Here is a 15,404-nt window from a genome sequence, read left to right as displayed (position 1 = left end):
GTTTTGCCGTAAACCGGCATGGCTTCCCCAAAACAGCGGCAGCAGTCGTGGCAACTCTTCTAGCTGCCACTGCCGTGAAGTGAGCCTGCTGTCTCTCCAAGCGGCGGCGCTCTGCTATTCCTAGACCCTCTTCTCAGACGGAGGAATGATGAGCAGAGCAGCCCAGGACTGAAACACTCCAGTCCGCCGCGCTCCGCTTCGAGTCCCGCCTCACCAGTATTAATTACTTTTCATTGGAGAAGCTGCGTCATAATTTCAAAGAGCCGACAACAACGCAGCACCTCTGTTCGACCTCCTAGAGAGGAAACCACTGGGTAATATAAACTTTCATTATTTTGAAAGAATAATGCGTGAAAATAACAAAGCAACATAGTTTTACATTAAAATGATAAACATTGTTTCTCTCTAGAAATTTCTTTCTTCATAAAGACATTAGCTAACTTTTTAAGAAGCAAAGTACGAGGATAAAAGGCAAATAAAGTTGTTTGCAAAATAACTAATTTAAAATAATGTACTATTTTTGAACTTTTTATTTTTGAAATTTTATATATTCAGTCTTTGCTTTCGTATAGCTGGTGTGTAATGTTAGCCTGTATTGGTGTTCTTTGGTATACTTCTTTCCTTTTCCTCCTTCAACAGTTTATTTATTCCGTAAAAGAGTAATGCATAAAACCAAAAGTAGCATTCTCCTCATGTAATTAAAAATGCTCAATAAATCCAACGAATGTTCAAAAGTCCTTGAATAGATATGATTCAACTACAGTATCAATACAGAAGTGTGTTTATTAAGTAATTATTGAGCATTTTTGACTTTTTTTAAGTTAAACTGTCATGAGGAATCTTACACTGTTTAATCCAAAACTGGGACTAAATATAAAAGTTTCAGTTCTGCAATGAAATACCAAATTAAAGTTGTTAATGGTGCTATAACAAGAACAACTAATAATTGGGATGTTTAAATGTCTAAATTCAGCCAATGTAATCTCCTGTGGACAACATTATCTTTTGGCTCTTACAATACTCTTATCAGTCTTATCAGAAATGACAAAACTATGAGGTTTGCAGAGACCATAGAGTTCATATCAGGAGTTCATGTTCACAACAGAGGCTCCCACAGCAGCAGTTATGCAAGCCCAAGTAGAGTCTGGTTGCAGCTGGGCTGGTGTCAGGGGCTATTTACGTTGACATGCCATTCATCCAGCTAAAAATAAAGATACATGCTCATTGGCCCTCTTAAAATGTCATTCCACACAACCTGTGGGTGTACGCACAGACCGCCATGGAAGAGATGTACTTGAAGTTTCTGAATTTCTCAAAATGCCTTTTCGTTTCAGTCTTCCCGAGTGCTGCCGTCGCAAAGCTCCACCCAAACTGATCGCGCTCCAGTCAACATGTCGTCGTCCTACGCGGCCGCCATATCGGCCCTTCTTGCATCCAACCAACCGATCCATCAGCCGTTCTCAGAAACAAAACATAAGAGTAGCAGTAAAAAGAGTCCGACACCCCGCAAGATTCCCCACTGCCCTCTGTCTTTACAGAACCAGGCCGCTTCACCGGAGCCTCTGGGATCTTATGAAGAGCAACAGGAGAATTCTTCAGACTACGGCATCGGTAAGTAAGATCCCAGCAATAAATCCCAGCGTGCCCTGTGACATCTTCACTTCTGATTTCTATTGACTGCTTTGCTTCCAGGTGGTTATTACCGGGTAGAGATCGGAGAAATATTTGTCGACCGCTATCAAGTCCTTAAAAAGTTGGGATGGGGTCACTTCTCCACCGTGTGGCTCTGCTGGGACATGGTGTGAGTAAATGCTTGACCTTGTAGCTTTGCATCAAGTATAATGGTACCTAGCCAGGCTAAAAGTTTTATTTCTATCATTTGAAGTTTTCAGCATTGCAACAACCAACGTAGTCCAGTCTAGTGGATCTGTCTCCTGCTTTAGAAAACATCTTCTCAGCATGTTTCATTGCGGAGACGGTGGCTTGAGGGTCATGTATTTTTATTTTGGTTTCGTGAGACTGGAGCTAATTTTTTGTTTTCACGTTTGCTGAGGGCCTTAATTGGGGACTATAAGTGAGATTTAAACAATTTCAAAGTTTAACCACTGACAATTATATGCGACTCTGTATTGTTCTATGATGTTAAAATCTCATTAAAAAAACACTGGTTGTAATATGACAATTGTGAAAAATCCCAAAGGGGTATGAATAGTTTTGCCAGGAAGTGTAAGGAACCGAGATGGTCACTGTTGTAGTCGTTTTATTTTTTGCCTGCAGAACGAAACGCTTCGTGGCTCTGAAGGTGGTGAAGAGCGCTGAGATGTTCACGGAGACGGCGCTGGATGAGATCAAACTGCTGAAATGTGTCAGTCTGAGTTTCCACTTCGATGCGTCTCCAAGTTGCCTTTTGTCTTTTTCAAGCATTATTTAAAATTTATAGTGATACAACACTTTGCAACAGCTTATATTTTGTCGTGTAGTCTTGTTTTTGTTGTTTAGATTTTTTTTTCTTTGTTAAAACCAAAAGTTATTTGACTAAGCAGATGACGCATCTTGTTTTTCTTTGTGCTACCAGGTAAGGGACAGTGACCCCAAGGATCCAAAGCGTGAGAAAATCGTGCAGCTCATCGACGACTTTAGAATCTCGGCTCCGACTGGAGAGCGTATCTTTTACAGAGTCGACGTTGCTAATAAATAATTTTGTTGCGAGGTGTTGCTGGACTTAGCAGGTTCCGCTTTTATGCGTCGCTGCAAGAAACCCTGACATCACTTCTCTATGAAAAAAAAAGGGTTCCTTAGCTGCGCGTCAGACGTGTGCATGGTTCTGGAGGTTCTCGGCCACGAGCTTCTCAAGTGGATCGTCAAATCCAACTACACGGGCCTCCCCCTGCCTTGTGTTAAAAGCATCCTCAAACAGGTGAGCTGCATTTTATTTCGCCGTACGTTATTTACCCTGCTGAGTTTCACTTCACTTCTGACTCGGATCACATCAGTTTGTGCATTGTATTGCAGGTCTTGCAGGGTTTAGATTACCTGCACACTAAATGCAAAGTCATCCACACAGACATCAAGCCGGAAAACATCCTCCTGAGAGTGGACGAGTTTTATCTCAGGAAGCTTGCAGCCAACACAAAGCTGTGGCAGTTACCCGTTCCTCCTCCTCTGAGCGGCAGCAGCTCGGGTTTGTGCACGTCTTTTGAGTAACTGCTTTGACTCAATAAATTTCAAGAATCAAGATTTCTTTTTTTGGGTTTAGCGCTTGTTGACGGTTGTTCGTTAGTCTCATATTCGTTCTTCTCTCTTTCTGCCAGTGAACAGAGACTCCAGAGAAAAACAGGTGTGCAACTTTAAAATGAACTCTTCTGGAATAATTTCAGTCTTTTTGTGACTAGATGTATGCTGAACTTTGTGATGACTTTTGTCTTTCCTGCTGTTCTTTCCTAAGAGCGTGTTCAACTTGTTTGGGAAGCTGACGGGGGTTCTGCACAGCCTTGGCGAATGGGTAAGCCGACAGACGCCATCAACCCTCTGGCCGTATTTCCTGCAGATTTCATATTGGTTTTCAATGTTTTGTGGATAAAACTCTGCTGCAGCCAAATCCCTCTCAACTTGCCATCCTACATGTCCACCCGCCTGTGTGAATTAAAAGCTTGATGCACCTCAAACCCAGTTTTCCAAGGGATTGTTTATTTGCTATAAATGTAATTTCCACGTAAGCCATTTTTGTTTTTTAGCTCTCGACATGTTGGCACTTTTCCTACTACATGGCAGACAAGTTGAAGAAAACCAGATAGTTTTCAAGGTAGTTATTTGAAGTCAATTTCCTTTGTCCAAATTAGGAGAAATAAGGAGAAGGCTTTCGCGCTGCAGTGGCTCTGTCTGCTTTATGTCAGAAGAGACAAGGAAATGTTTCGAGGTTCCTGCAGCAGCAGCTGCTGTTGTGGTTACGCTGTACTTTGCTGTTAGCAACGCTCGGTTCAACAGTTCACATCAAAGATCTTCCAACAGGGTTTTTAATTCTGAGTGTGTTTTTCCTGTCGCGGCGTCCGAGTAAAAGAATCATGGAATCAGTCGAGTTGGGAACATGCATGGCGCAGAGTCGACTGAATTTACATGGTTTGCTTCCAAGACGGACATTAAGCTGATAGTTTGCTAAACTGCTTTTAATCACACAGTTAACGCTTGCATCTGATTGTTTCTGACTATACGACTGCTGTCCCCAGTCCAGCAAGGTTTCCAGGAATCCGCTGAAGCAGCTATCGCCAAAGGACAAAAGCCGTCGGGGACAGAGGAGTCCGTCTGAGCAGAAGTCAGACAAGCCTCATGTGACGTTTTCTGAAGCTGCCGCTTCAAACACGCACCACTTCACCAGTAACTCAAAGCTCAGAGGTCATAACTTGAAGATAAGGAGGCAGACTTTGCTATTTGAAGATGGACTGGATAGTGCTCCACACAGCCACAGGTACTCCATGGGCTCGTGCCCAAACTTCAGCATGGACGCTCCGGCCTCCGGCTCCAGATCTGCGCTGCTCCACCAGACGTCGCACACCGAGCCCGTCGCACCTCCGGCTTCCTCAGCTAGAGGTCAGTATCACTGTTTACTGCTACACTTGTCTAAAAAAATGTTTTAAAAAATCACTTAAAAGAACCCTCAGCTTGGTTAATGTATTTTAATGATCTGCATTCTTATGTCTTTGACCAAGTCATTGAAATTTCTTTAATTATTTTTCTGCGTTTCAGGAATCGGTGACACAGATGTTCCTCTGGACGTACTGAAGCCTCACAACGCCCACAAAATTGTTGTCAAGATTGCAGATCTGGGCAATGCCTGCTGGGTGGTGAGTGATTAAAGTAAAACACAGCTAAAATGATTTAAGTGATTAATCTTAGTTCATTTGCTTTGCTTACATGTCTCGCTTTATTCTCTATAATTCTGAAATTATGTTTGGAAGAGATGAAGAAGATGAATAGAATTAAGCAGTAAAATTGTGGAGGTTAGCTTCAGTATTTTCTAGTTTTTCTAACAGTATGAAAGGCGGACATACTGAAGTCACGATCAGTGTTTAAATGTCTCAATTTAAATTGAACTTTTTGAGCATTGCTGTCTTTGTTAGATATTGAGAACCTTCAGAAACATATGTTTTACTAATAAAGGTGAATCTTAATGAATTGGATATCAAAAGATCTACTTCTGAGAAAATAAGATTGCATAAAAGCAGTAAGAAAAAAAATCTGCCCCTAAACTGTTTAGGTTTGTGAGATTTTTCTGTTTTTGACAAGTGGCCAGACAACAGACTCTTTGTAACATTGACTATGTGCCGCTTGACCAAATAGATCTGGATGAATGAAGTTAAAGCAGAAAAGTTAAGTTGTAGCCTGCACCGTCAGAGATCCTAAGAGATCTCTGTGCTGAAGTTAGTTGTCCACAGAGAGCTGCTTCCTAAATACATGGATGAAAAGTCCAACTGGAAAAAATGTGTTGTTGATAAAGATACAACAGGGAAACAGCAGCCTTGGTAGGAATAATAATTATTATTATTCTGACTTCTTAATCTCAGAATTCTGATCTTCTGATTCAGAAGAGGAAAGTCAGAATTATAAGACAAAAAAAATCGGAATGATTTTTTTTTCAGTGGCCCCATCTTCCACAGTTTTGGGTTTTATAAGTAATAGCCTGACACATATGTAACTGAGTGTTATGAATTTCTGTAATTCGTTCTGACATTTTGACTTGAATAACCGAAACAAGATTATCTGTGATATTCTAATTTATTTATCTGACTCTGATCTTTCAATCTTGAATGAAGAACAGAGTGAACGTCAGACCATAAACTACAAAAAAAAAAAAAAAAAAAGAAATGACCAAGGGTTTAAACTTTATAGCTGTAGAAAACCATCCATTAAAAACAAGACGGAAATGAATCAATTTAGCAGAAAAACAAACTAACCTTCACATCCTGGTTCTGAGCTGCAGCCCGGTCAGAAAAGCCCAGCCCGTTACGTTACGTTTCATCAAGCAGATGTGCGCTACAGACTGCAGGATCATATTTGCAGATCTTCTCTGTTTTCAGCACAAGCACTTCAGTGAAGACATTCAGACCTGCCAGTACCGCTCCATAGAGGTTCTGATTGGTGCGGACTACGACACGCCAGCTGACATTTGGAGCACCGCCTGCATGGTGAGTGAGAGTAGCAGCAAAATTATTCCACCGCTGGAATCATTTTACTGCTACTGTCTCCTTGTGTCCTCTGAAGGCCTTTGAGCTGGCTACAGGAGATTACCTGTTTGACCCGCAGGCCGGAGCCGCGTTCTGCCGGGAGGAAGGTGTGTGTTCAGCTACTTTACCTCTGCTGTGTTTGAGATAAATAATATCAACATTAAGCAGAATGTTTTCACGTCCGTAGATCATATTGCCCATATCATCGAGCTGCTCGGACCTCTTCCGTCCCAGTTTGCCCTTTCTGGGAGAAAATCCAAACAATACTTCAACCGGAAAGGTAAAGTTAAAACTAAAAATATAGACAATTTTCATTGTGCCCAATCTCTTTTTCTCTTTTGGCAAATTTTAGTTTTAATATAATACATTTTGAATACATACATAATTTATCTTGTATAGCACAAGAAAATACACGAGCAGCATTCAAAATATATGATAAAATGTTGGAGAGTTCACTTGTTAAGGCACCTTTAGCATCTTCTGTTAGCGATGAACAGCATTAGCACACGTGCTCATCTAAGAAAATATTAATGCATGTCTGAGATATAAAGAAACACTTACATGAAGATAATATTTGTATTTATTCTCAATTCCCTTCAAAATCTCCACTTAGGTAGTTTCTGCTAGTTTTACTTCTCCTTTCATTACTCAATTATTAATCTATTTATTAGTGTGAGTACTAATAGGTTAATTGTTGATTGTTTTTAGTGATTAAATCTAATATAATCATTCAGTCTCTACCTGAAGTATTAATACTGAGATGTTTACAAAGAGAATTTGCCGTTCAGAGAGGTTTTGATAGATTTGAGACTGGTAAAAAATACATACATATATTTCAGTCTTCACTTAACTGATGCAGCTTATGATCCAATGTTTCTAATGCTTATGACTTTGCTGCTACGAGGCGCTGCCCTCTGCTTTGCATGTAGACCTCAGTGAGACCGGCATTATCCTCATCCATTTACTGCAATATGTTGATGCTAATCTGAACTCTGGGATTTCTGAAAGCTGCCAGCATTTCAACGTCCAGCATCGCCCGTCGCAGACTACGTTTGTTTCAAAGGTCAAGGGAATAAAGCGGCAGCCTCTGCTTTACGCTGTTCAGCCTTTTGTGTTTTCCGCAGAAAAGCACCGCTCAGCCTGAGCTGACCCAGATATTTCTCAAGATGGATTTAATTTTTTAACAGTCTTTGCATCTCAGCGCTTTGACTTTAGCTTGATGTTAGTCTGCGCTCCAACACAACCTTTGAGTTCCTGACTGACCAATAGTCAGTCAGAGCTTAAAATTTACTTATTTCTCCCATCAGCCGTTTTTTTTCTCTGTATTTCTGTTCTTGTACAATCCTGCTTTTTATTGGAATAGATTTTTTAAAAGCCTGATTCTCACGCAGATTTGTAAAATACATGATATTTATTCAATCTGATTATTTTATATGGTTCTCTTGCTTTTATTGGACCGTATCGACGGTTTATGATATGAGTAATTAAAAGTCAAGCTGGTCTGAGCAGCCAGAAACCCCTTCTCCCTTCTCTTCAGGGCAGCTGCGGCACATCTCCAAACTTAAACCGTGGAGCTTGTTGGAGATCCTGCTGGATAAGTACGAGTGGCCACGAGAGGAAGCACTCCAGTTCAGTTCGTTTCTCCTCACCATGTTGGAACTGCAGCCAGATAAAAGAGCCACAGCTGCTCAGTGTTTGAAACACCCATGGGTTTCCTCCTAGAGACGCATCGCAGTGCCGTGTCACTAGGATCATTGTGCAAGAGGAGAAAATAGTTTCTACCAAAAACTCAGAAATTTTAAAATTCATCTCAGAATATTTTCTAGAAAAAACAAGGACATTTCTGAGCTTGGAAAGTCTGTTTACTGGGGGGGGGGGAGATGAAATTTTGAGCTTAATCTCATTATTTTAATAAAAAAAAAAAAAAACAACAACAGTGAAGTAAAAAAAACTTGCTGGAAAAAAAATCTGAAATTTTGATCTAAATAATTCAGAGAAGCATGTTGCCATTTCTGAGTTTGAAAAGTCAAACATTTGCTAAAAAAAACCCAAAAACGTCAAATTTTGAGATCAATCTTGGGGAAAAATATAAAGTAAAGTAAAATAAAATGTATAATTTTTCCTTGAAAATGTCTGAGAATTTTTTCTCAAAATTAAAAAAAAAATTCGGAGACTTCCTTTTTTATTATTTTTAAAAATTTCTGAGATTATTCTCAAAATTTCAGATTTTATTTTTTTTGTTTTTGTTTTTTGGTGGAAATGTACAACGTTTATATGTACAGCGGCCCAGATACGCTGTTGTACATAGGAGACGATGTCTGGTAAAAGGGACTCCGCCTGCTGTAGTTGTTTGGTGCTGGCATCAGTAAAGACACTGGCACTGACTTTGTTTTTCTTACATTGATTGTTTGCTACCTTAATACTTTTATGGCACAGAGATCAGAGTCTCAATGTTGCTTCCACTTTGTGTTTCTCCTTCATCTTCCATTCTTCCTGGTGTCTCACATTTTAACATGACTATAAAAGACTGAGAATTCTGGGAAGTAGTGTTTATAAAATCTTAAATTTTTACAAAATAAACGTGCAAGAACAACTCAGCTCCGGTTATTATTGGGATCCTTCAATTCAAGCCAAACATCCATAAGAGTAAAGCTGTCATCTCCACTCCAAAGACTCCTCACATAAGACTAAAAATAACAAAAACTGTGACAGATGTGTCTTGCTTTCCGCGGCCGCGGAGCGTAGAGATTTCAGCAGGCTGCACATTCCTCGCATGCCCACATTTCAGTGCAGCTCTGAGCAGAGGAGGAGGAGGGGATGGAAGGAAGACGAGGGAGGAGTTAGCTTCATGTAAACTCAGGCATATGTCCGGCTTTCGAAAGCACATTTTCCTGGAACAGCGACGAGGTGAGAAGAGGACGGAGGAACTCCACCTGATCACACGGGTGACGTATCTCGTGTAAGATCGTCAGGAAGGCACGGTGAGTCGATTCATGGTTACTCTTGAGTTACTTTGTTAATGTGTTGCTAAGAGGGACGCATGGTTCAGTCTGGGTTCATGCCTTCTGCACTTAGAAATGTGTTCATTTGTCGCCGATTAACTTGTTAATTTGCAATATTTTGCCACAAATATTTTGCAATATTTTGCCACACCGCCAATATTTTGACTATCAGACTATATACAGCAGCTATAATTTAAACATTGCAACATGGTTGATTGTCAACAGGAATGACTAGTTTAACAGTAAAAAAAAAAAAGGTACCAGTTTTGTCCGGCATTTCAGTATGTTGAGAAGGAAGCCTGAGTAAAAGGTTAAAGTCTCAGTTTTGTGCCTTTGGGTGACACAGCTCTTAACCCCCAGCCAGTTGCCATGCGACTCAAACTCTGAATCAAAAGGGATTACCTCAGCTACCACAGAGCTTTCACAGCTGCGTTATTACTCCAAGGTAGCCGGGGTCTTTTCTCTCATCGCTGCTTTTCCAGAGAGCGAGTTCTGTTTAAGATTCAAGCTGTGCTCTTCTCCTCTCTCTTTTCCTTCTTTTCCCTCCCTGCTTCATCTGTGCTCAGGCTGCAGATAAGCAGCTTCTAAGTGTGGGGAAAGCAGCTGTTTGTTACAGATTATTGCATCTTATTTTAGACACTTTCTTCCCAGTGGTGTGTATATTTTGTGTGTGTGTTCAGATTGGATGTGGCAGGAGCAGCTCCTGTATTCTACCCTGCATAGTAAACACCCATCTCATTATCTAAACACAAAGGGACAGGTAGGGCGACGGGAGACACGAGAGTCCCTTGATCTCTCCTCTTGTCCATTTTTTGGTCTTCGTTTATCACCGTCTCTTTCAATATTGCAGCACTGCACACTGTAACAGTACAATTTTCTTTCTTTTTTCCTTTTTTTTTCGCAGGATGTGGCTGACTCTGCTCTATGGTTGCGCCGGCGGGGCCGCTCTGCTGTACGCGCTCTACAGATGGGTGATTCCTTCTGTCGTGCAGTACCACGCGGGACTCGCACTGGTTTGGCACGACACCATCGTGGAGGGATTGCTGAACGCACTGACCCAGACCACGCGTCCTCAGGTGTGCCTTTGCTAGTCGAACACGACAAACGAACAAAACCTACGTCGAAGGTGTAAGAGTGTCAGGGAAACCTTTTTAAGAAAAGGTGCATTTAGAGTCAGGGAAACCTTTTTTAAAAAGGGGAAAAGGGGCATTTAGAATTAGTAAATGCTCCAAATGACCTGGTTTGTTACCGTCTCAGCAGTGAAATGCAATGCCTTGCAAAAAATGTTCACATTCTTTGGAAGTTAAGTGGAAGGAAAACGATACACAAACATGTTGCCCATTCTTCTTTGTGAAATGGCTCAGGTTCAGTGAGATTGTTTGGGACAATTTTCAAGTCTTCCATAGATCCTTAGACGAAGTCGGGTTTTAACCGGAAAATGAATGTCTCACCCAGTTTTAGAGGTTGTGCAGCTTCAGAGAGCTTTTCCTTTCCGGACTGCTTTGTGTTTAGCTCTGTCCATCTTCCTGTCAACACTTTTGTTGATGTGTAGTGTTGATTTCTAGCATTTCACTTGTGGAAAAAATTTGTTTTTTATTTTTTTCTCATCTCACCAGATCATTTTCTTCTAAGTGTTTACAGTGCATTTTGCAGGACTTGTGGCAAATTGTAAAGTCTTGTGGCTTTCTTTTATCAGTGGCAGGCTTGTATGGAGGCCAGATTTGTGAAGTGGACAGTTAATATTGGCTGACTGTACAGACTGTAGCAGCTCATCCTGAGTTACCATCTTGGCTGTTTAGGTGGGCGGCCATGTCTTAATATATTCTCAGTTGTACCAGTTTCTGTCATACCCAGTTTCACAGGATGGCCTGAACACGGCTCATTATGAATTAAAGGGGCAGTAGTGTGTAAATGTGACTTTTTTTTAGCTTTACAATGTTATTCCCCCATCAAAAACGTACCTGTAACTCCTGGTGGAACTGTGCATTTGCTTGGTGCAGTGCTCTGACGAACGTTTGCCTTCAGCACGTCAACGTCTCTTCGCCAAACGTTTACGGAGTTCCGGAAAGAGCAGGAGCTTCTTAAAAAGACAGAGGTCCAATTTCAAGTTGTTAAACTGCAAAGTCACATTTCTTTTAAGTCATATATGTTTTACAACAACTGGATGTAATAATGTTACTTGATTGTGCTATAGATTGATACTTTGTGGCTGGAAAACCCATAATACTGCCCCTTTAACACATTTTATTTACTTTATCTTTGGGATGGCCCTTGGTTTCCAAGATGTTGTTTGCTCACTAACCGTCTTTTAAAAACATCTGGATTCACACTGAGATTAAATTTCACACAAATTGCCTCTAGCTCTGTAATTGGAGACTTTTGAAGGCAATCGGTTGGCAGAATTTTATTTGGTGGCATCAGAGTAGCTGAACTTCAGTGCTCCCTTCTTAAGACGTACCGTGCTCCTGTCGCCTCATAAGTACTCGGTGCTTTCTGTTGGGTTGCCAAGATCTGAAATGTGAATACTTTTTCAAGGCAAACCACAGATCGTCATGGCAACATGATGCATGTAAAAAAAAAAATATCCCAGCCTCTTTCTTTGGGTTCACGCTCCTGTAGTCGAGAGTGAACTTGTAGGAAAAGACACGAGGGCAACTTAAAAACTCTCTCAAACCCGTCGTGTTGAGATGATCCGTTCCGTTAAGGTGTTTGAGCCGCAGCAGGACAGATGCATGCTGGGACTCCCTCCTGTCAGCTAAGAAAACAATTCTTGGGCTCAGCAGGCTCAGCAAAACTGCAGAGATGTGCTGAGCTCAGCGGTTTTGTCATCTGAGCCTTCTTAAGGCTCACAACTTGGCATTAACAGCGTGAAACCTTACTCCCAACGCAGTGAGCCTCAACAACCCAGGCTCGACTGGTGTTTGTGCAGTGAAGCATATCAAAATAAAAACACCTGCCTCTGAAGATAACACAAAACCCTTCCTGCAAGAACAGAGACACCTTCCAAAAAGTTTCCACGCTTTCCAAAGACTCGGTTCCTCATTCTCGCTCCTTTCGTATGTTTACGCCTTACATTCTCACGACGGCCGAATGTAGATCCTGCTACGTTAACATGTCAGCGTGTCGTCATGAATAGGGTGAAAAAACGGCTCAGGCTTGAGGGGCATTACGCAAGTGTGGGCTTGTGAAATATTTTCTAGTTTGCAAACAGAAGAAGTGAATGCAAAACGATCGCACAGCAAACACGGCTCCCTAAAACTTAGAACATGGAGAGAAGTCGGATACTTAGTGAAAAGAGAGACGGCTGATTTTCAAACGCTTTTAATCAAATGTAGAGTAACCAACGACCAGAGTAATTGGTTGTTATGAATTTTGTTTCTTCTTCAACCTTTATTTAACCAGAAACAGATTAAATAAAAGTTGAAGAAGAGGAAGAATTCAGTCATTAAATAAATTTGCTCTTGTCTTTTAAAAGCCTACAGTCCTATTTTAATTTCATGCAAGCACAAACTGACGACAACAACTCATGTAATCTGGAAAAAAACACTAAAACACAACTGCTTAGTAAAAAATCTAACTCCTATGGAGTAGATTTGCAATTTAAATTTTTTTTTTAAGCATTCATGCTTCTTAGAAACTGGTATTGAATAGACTAAATGATGTGGCAACCATTTGCTTGACATGTTGCTCACGTTGCTCCTAAGCTGCTCTGTTGTCCTCGGGGCCAAAAAGATATTCAAGAAATTTGGATCTTGTTAAATTCTTGTTTGCATAGCTACATTTGCAAATAAGATCTTTTTAGTGTATCATTTTTGATCACAGTGATACATTACTAGATTTGATCTTTCCCCTCTGTAATCGCTATAAACTAGATTAGAGTTGTAGTTATTTTTTTAAAACTCAGCTGTTCAGTAAATATCTTTCCACTTCTCGTATGCTAATTGAACTCTTTCAATTTTTCATACAATACAGTTGATTAAATGATTAACAGATTTGTGTATTATGTTTTTGCACAACGTTTATGAAAATGTCCACTTTAGGAACAACAGCAGCCTTCAAACAGGCATCGATGGTTAGTGGTATTTTGCTCGGCCGTGCTTCTTGTTCGGGTGGCTACCAGTGATTTAATTTGGACTTAATTAGATAAAAATAAAAAGTTTGCACTGTTTAAAAATAAAATAAAATAAAGAGAAAGACTCGTCATTTTTAGAACACAGTATCTTGATGAATATTGATTATGAGCTAATCTTATAAGGTCAAATATTGATTGTAAACAGAAAGAGAGCTGCGTTTCATGGGTCAAAGGGCAACAAAACACACCGTGTGTTAGAAAAACAGGGCAATCCTTCAGTCCATCATCAACTCTCAAGCTCAGCAAAATCCCGACTTGTTTCATGTCACTTCTTTTCTTTTTTTAAAGTTCACTCTCTCAGTATAAGCTGTCATTTCATGGATGGTTTGTCATAAGCAACTTGGGGCGCAATGTGTCGTATTCAGATTTGAATGTGTGAGTTTATGTTGACATGTTTTTTTTTTATTGGCATATACAAAAAATGAAGGAAATCGGAGGCTATTTATCACACAGCCGATCTATCGCTTTCTTGGTTTTAAATAGTTACATTAGGAAATCATCATAACGTCTGACGGCATTTCCATAGGAGAAATTGCTAGACTTTGAGAATCATTTCATAAGGAACATGGGTTAGCTAACAAGCTAACATGTAGCTTGTTAGCTACATGTTAGCTAACAAGCTAACATGTAGCTGGCCAGCTGATTGGACAGTATGCAGCAGCAAAAAGGCTGTAATGTAATTTTAAGAAAATGATAAAGATACAAACAGGCTTATAAATATTCCAGTTATCATATCCCCCATAATCAGCTGACAGTAAGCTGTAACACTGGTCTGCCTTCAGGAGGAGAAAATGTTAACTAAATGTGATGAAAAATAATAAAATAGTTTGTTTTTTACTCACTGGGAGGTTATTGTCACAACTGAAAATGATCCTGTTTCTTTTTTTTTTTTTTTTTTTTTTGCTTTCTTGGCTCCCTGCAGCGGATGTTGGCTGCAGTGCAGAAGAGTGCCACTAGAGGGGACCCTCGCAGCGTGGTGAAAGCCATCGATCAGTTCTGCAGACAGAAGGAGTGGGCCATGAATGTGGGAGATGAGAAAGGTGGCGACTTTTCTTTTTCTTCATTGTTTTTTTTTTTTTAAAGTTCATAACTCTGTTCTTTCATGAGGAAAAAATATATTTCCTTTCCGATACGTTTTGGTTTGTCCTTTGACCCCCAGGGTGCATCCTGGACTCCGTGGTGACTGAAGTGAACCCGGCGACGGTGCTGGAGCTGGGCACCTACTGCGCCTATTCCACCGTGCGCATCGCCAGCCTGCTGCCTCCTGACGCCAAGCTCATCACCCTGGAGTTCAACCCGCACAACGCCGCCATAGCTCGCCAGGTGATCGCTTGGGCAGGACTGGGAGACAAGGTAAAAGCCCGATGTCTAAAGCGAACTACGAGAACGAGGCGAAAAAACAAAAACACTTCTGGGTCACATAGCCGAGTGTTTTATTCCCTCTAGATCCAGTTAGTGGAAGGACCGTCTGGTGACTGGATCCCCAAAATGAAGGAGAAGTTTGGGATAGAAACGTTTGATTTGGTTTTCTTGGATCACTGGAAAGATCGCTACCTTCCTGACACAAAGCTGATGGAGGTGCGTTTGTTGTAACACACTTCAGTTCGGATTGAACTCTTCCCTGTTCATTCCACCATGACAAATTTTTTTCTTTTTTTAAATCAGGAGTGCGGTCTCCTCAGGAAAGGCAGCGTCCTGTTGGCAGATAACGTCATCTGCCCCGGAACGCCCGACTACCTGGAGTACATCCGCAACAGCCCCCGATATAAGAGCCAGTACTTCAGATCCCACCTGGAGTACACCAAAGTGGAAGACGGTTTGGAGAAATCAGTTTTCTTAGGGTAGATATTCAATAAAAGAGCCTCAGTCACACATTTCAGGATCATTCACCAATCATAGAACAAGAAATCCCGTCTCTTTTTCTAATGTAATTAAGATGTTGACTTGAAAATAAAAGTAACATGAAATACAAATGTAATGTTGTGTTCTTTGTTATGCTCGTTCCTTAATGTTTTCACATATTGTCATGTTGTGTGTTTGTTGGGATTTTTT

At 40.7% G+C, this 15,404-nt stretch overlaps 2 protein-coding genes across 3 annotated transcripts; both read left to right on the top strand.

The window, feature by feature from the left end:
• The first annotated feature begins 112 nt into the window (after positions 1-112).
• Positions 113-8,049, top strand: LOC103465536 (SRSF protein kinase 2-like). Its single transcript, XM_008410490.2, has 15 exons — positions 113-314; positions 1,335-1,611; positions 1,693-1,801; positions 2,278-2,365; positions 2,576-2,663; positions 2,811-2,917; positions 3,013-3,181; positions 3,312-3,337; positions 3,446-3,502; positions 4,224-4,584; positions 4,741-4,838; positions 6,072-6,179; positions 6,256-6,325; positions 6,406-6,498; positions 7,756-8,049. Exons 2-15 carry the CDS (start codon positions 1,392-1,394, stop codon positions 7,938-7,940), a joined length of 1,779 nt encoding a protein of 592 aa, XP_008408712.1. The 5' UTR covers positions 113-314; positions 1,335-1,391; the 3' UTR covers positions 7,941-8,049.
• A 425-nt stretch (positions 8,050-8,474) lies between these two features.
• comtb (catechol-O-methyltransferase b) lies at positions 8,475-15,325 on the top strand. 2 transcript variants are annotated; one of them, XM_008410488.2, is made up of 6 exons: positions 8,475-9,199; positions 10,125-10,296; positions 14,275-14,392; positions 14,512-14,705; positions 14,799-14,930; positions 15,018-15,325. In XM_008410488.2, exons 2-6 carry the CDS (start codon positions 10,126-10,128, stop codon positions 15,195-15,197), a joined length of 795 nt encoding a protein of 264 aa, XP_008408710.1. In that variant the 5' UTR covers positions 8,475-9,199; position 10,125; the 3' UTR covers positions 15,198-15,325. The 2 variants fall into 2 exon arrangements, with proteins under 2 accessions (XP_008408710.1, XP_008408711.1); XM_008410489.2 differs by lacking the exon at positions 8,475-9,199 and adding an exon at positions 9,240-9,980.
• Positions 15,326-15,404: the final 79 nt, after the last annotated feature.

Source organism: Poecilia reticulata, linkage group LG5 (assembly GCF_000633615.1).
Source record: "Poecilia reticulata strain Guanapo linkage group LG5, Guppy_female_1.0+MT, whole genome shotgun sequence".
NCBI classification, from domain to species: Eukaryota; Metazoa; Chordata; class Actinopteri; order Cyprinodontiformes; family Poeciliidae; genus Poecilia; species Poecilia reticulata.
This window is presented reverse-complemented; position numbering and strand designations above follow the sequence as displayed.

What these genes read in the sequence shown, in the direction of transcription:
- LOC103465536 (XM_008410490.2), top strand. Translation starts at nt 1,392, where the DNA reads ATGTCGTCGTCCTACGCGGCCGCCATATCGGCCCTTCTTGCATCCAAC. An exon ending in TCCGGCTTCCTCAGCTAGAG is followed by an intron (nt 4,585 to 4,740) that starts GTCAGTATCACT and finishes TCTGCGTTTCAG; the next exon opens with GAATCGGTGACACAGATGTT. An exon ending in ACAATACTTCAACCGGAAAG is followed by an intron (nt 6,499 to 7,755) that starts GTAAAGTTAAAA and finishes CCTTCTCTTCAG; the next exon opens with GGCAGCTGCGGCACATCTCC.
- comtb (XM_008410488.2), top strand. Translation starts at nt 10,126, where the DNA reads ATGTGGCTGACTCTGCTCTATGGTTGCGCCGGCGGGGCCGCTCTGCTG. An exon ending in CCCAGACCACGCGTCCTCAG is followed by an intron (nt 10,297 to 14,274) that starts GTGTGCCTTTGC and finishes GGCTCCCTGCAG; the next exon opens with CGGATGTTGGCTGCAGTGCA. An exon ending in GAATGTGGGAGATGAGAAAG is followed by an intron (nt 14,393 to 14,511) that starts GTGGCGACTTTT and finishes TTTGACCCCCAG; the next exon opens with GGTGCATCCTGGACTCCGTG.